Raw genomic sequence first — 3,108 nt, 5'->3', positions numbered from 1 at the left:
TTTTGGTGCTTAAGTGGTGCACCGCCTTTGCTTTTAGAAGACGTTGTTTCCACGTTTCCTGCAAAATGAACAGAAGCATTAAATAAAGGGAGCAGGTGTAATAAATGCTCTCAATCTGTTTCCCTTTTAATATATTTTCAAAGGAATACGTCATCATCCGTTCCTCCACTATGTTTTTGTCACAAATGTGCAAAACAAGTGATTTTCATGCTGAAGTTGCTCATCAGATGAGGGAACGGATGGTAGTTTGCCATCAAAATGGGCTTAGATGGGAACGAATTTACGTCCCATCATACACTTCAACACTCCTACCTAGCTGGTCTGAAAACACCTGGTTCATCATCCTTTGATAAGTGGCTCCTGAGTTTTTCAGCCCAAAAGGCACTTATTGTAACAATAATTTGCTTTCTCCGAGATGAACGCTATTTTCTCCTGATCTTCTGGGTGTAATGGGATTTGATTGTATCCGGAGTAGGCATCCATGAAGGACAACATCTGGAACCCGGAGGAGCTATCAACCAATTGGTCTATGTTAGGCATATGGTATGCTTCCTTTGGACATACCTTATTCAGGTCGGTATAATCCGTGCATACTCTCCACTTCCCAGTTGGCTTTTTAACCATTACCACGTTGGATAACCAGGTGGTATATTGTATTTCTTGGATGAATCCTGCTTCTAATAGCTCCTTCACATGATCCTCCAATACTTGCCGACGTTCTGGGCTGAGCTTCCTCTTTTTCTGAGCTACCGTCTTAGATCCTGGATACACTGCCAATTTATGGCAACAGAAAGCAGGGTTTACCCCAAGAATTTCTATCAACTTTCAGGCGAAGACGTCCTTGCTATTCCTCAAGCATGTGATGAGTTTATTTTTTACATCCTTCGTTAATCCTTTGCCGATCTTTATAGTCTGCCTCTATTCTCCAATGGTTACTTCTTCTAATTATCTGTCGGGTTCTGGCCTCAACATCTGAGTATCATCCCTCAAGTCCAATTACACCATGTTAACCGATGTCTTCCCCTTCTGGTTTAGACCGATCTGACTGTCGTTGCTTTCTTTGATCTCAGTCGAAGGTTTAGGTCCATTTTCCACCGCTCTAACTGACTTGAAATAACAATCTCGAGACTCCTTCTGGTCCCCCGCAATGGTGATCATCGTGTTTTGCTTACCAATCATCTCAATTTTTTGATGCTTGGTGGAAACCAACATGTCCCATTCATGAATAGTTGGCCTTCCCAATATCACATTATACTCAGAAGGGAAGTCGGCTACAATGAACCGTACCCTTTCAGATTTGTATGCCTCTTTCGATCCTAGGATAAGCCTAAGATCAATATACCCTTTAGGGAGGTTATTACGGCCGTTGAACGCAATCAGGGCCGTGTTGCACGGCTTTAGGTACTCCTCATCTAAATTCATCTTTTTAAATGCCTGCCATAAAATTATGTCGGCACAACTGCCATTGTCCATAAAGATTTTCTTGACTCTACAATTGACTAGTGTTCCTGTAATGACCAGCCCGTGTACATGTCCCGGCATCACATCTTCCAACTCTTTCCTGGTGAAGTATAGCAACGGCTGCTCCGGCTTGGCTTCTTCTTTGAACTTAGGTTGCTCTCGGATCGAAAGCACTTCTCTTAAGTATTTCCTTCTGGCATTCATGGTATCATCTCCTCCGTCAAAAGCCCCACTAATAACATTGCATTCAAACTCTGGTTCCACGAACTCATTGTCCTCATTAGCCAGCTTCTTATCCCGGCTATCTTCCTTAAGTCTCTTTTCCTTTGTCGGACTCATAGGCTGGCCTCTCCTTTTTCTGTTGTTCCTCCATCCTTGGGTCCTTATCAGGTACTGACGCAACTTACCATCCCTGATATATTTCTCAATTGCATCTCTTAGGTCCCAGCATTCATCTGTAGTATTCCCGGGCCCATCATGAAAGGCACAATACCGAGACTGATCTAACTCGGCTTGGTTCAACAAAGGCCGAGGTCTGTCAACCTTCTTCATATCGCTGGAGGCCACCTCTCTCCAGATTTGTGATCTGGGTGAATTTAAAGGCGCATACTTCTCGAATCTCCCCCTTACTGGAGTTCTTTCGTCTTGCCTTTTACCCCGGAACTCATTTTGCCTCCGATTTTCGAACTTATCCATCGGCTTAGGATGGTGTTTCTGATCCATGTTCTCAATCTCCATCTGTTTCAACTCCAGGTACTTCTTTGATCGAGCCATGAACTCTACCAACGTTCGAACCGGGTCTTTGTATATTGATTTGGCCAACCTAGAGGAGCCATGCAACCCTGCTATTACCAGGTGCAGATGAACATTTTCAGATAATCCTGGAACCTGTAAGGCTGCCATTTTAAAACAATCCAAATATTTTTGTAAAGTTTAACCGGGTTGCTGCCTTATTTTCCCCAGCGCGAATTTTGATTTTGGTTGTTTCTTGCTAATAGCAAAATTCAGCAAGAATCTTCTGCCAAATTCTTCGAAAGATCTGATGGATCCCGCCGGTAATGACGAAAACCATGTTTGAGCCGCTCATGTCAATGTAGTTGCAAAAAGTCGTGTGATCAAAGGTTCCTCTATCCCCTTCATGTACATGGCCGTGTCAAAGGAATCCAAGTGTACTTGGGGATCCTGCGTTCCATCGTACTTGAAGAGCTCTGATAACAGATTCTCAGGGAAGGGTGCATCAACAATCTCGTCCACAAAAGGACTATCATTGTACTGTCCCCTGTTGTACTTTCTCCTGTATACCCCAGATACATCATCCCGGTTTCTGAGGTGTTGTCTGTCGTTTAGGGGCAGGTGATTCTCCATTTGCCTTGTTGTGCCCCCTCCTTCACCTCGGCTTCCTTCATGCCACGCTTCTTGACCTCGAGCAGGGTTAGTAACTACCATTAGAGCTCGGCTATCAACGTTTCTCACCTGACTCCGGGTCCCCCCTCGATTATCGTTGTTATGTTGAGGATTCGTGATCCTTAAGTCAGTCATGACCTGTGTTATCACTCGTGCGGGATCCGGGTTGGAGACCGCCATAGCCAAGTTTTCAATTCTCGAATTTGCCTAGCATCTTTCTTGCCTCTGGAGCTCATTCCTTCT

The 3,108-nt window shown here is 44.3% G+C and overlaps 1 protein-coding gene across 1 annotated transcript; it reads right to left on the bottom strand.

The window, feature by feature from the left end:
* Positions 1-996: 996 nt before the first annotated feature.
* On the bottom strand, positions 997-2,364 carry LOC133302031 (uncharacterized). The gene has a single exon (XM_061501753.1). The coding sequence runs from the start codon at positions 2,362-2,364 to the stop codon at positions 997-999; it is 1,368 nt and encodes a 455-aa protein (XP_061357737.1).
* Between the last annotated feature and the right edge of the window lie 744 nt (positions 2,365-3,108).

Source organism: Gastrolobium bilobum, unplaced genomic scaffold (genome assembly GCF_033153095.1).
Source record: "Gastrolobium bilobum isolate Gb01-03AN ecotype WA unplaced genomic scaffold, APGP_CSIRO_Gbil_v1 utg4845, whole genome shotgun sequence".
Lineage (NCBI taxonomy): Eukaryota > Viridiplantae > Streptophyta > Magnoliopsida > Fabales > Fabaceae > Gastrolobium > Gastrolobium bilobum.
Note: the sequence above shows the minus strand (reverse complement) of the source record. Positions and strands in the feature narration are given on the sequence as shown.

What these genes read in the sequence shown, in the direction of transcription:
- LOC133302031 (XM_061501753.1), bottom strand. Translation starts at nt 2,364, where the DNA reads ATGGCAGCCTTACAGGTTCCAGGATTATCTGAAAATGTTCATCTGCAC.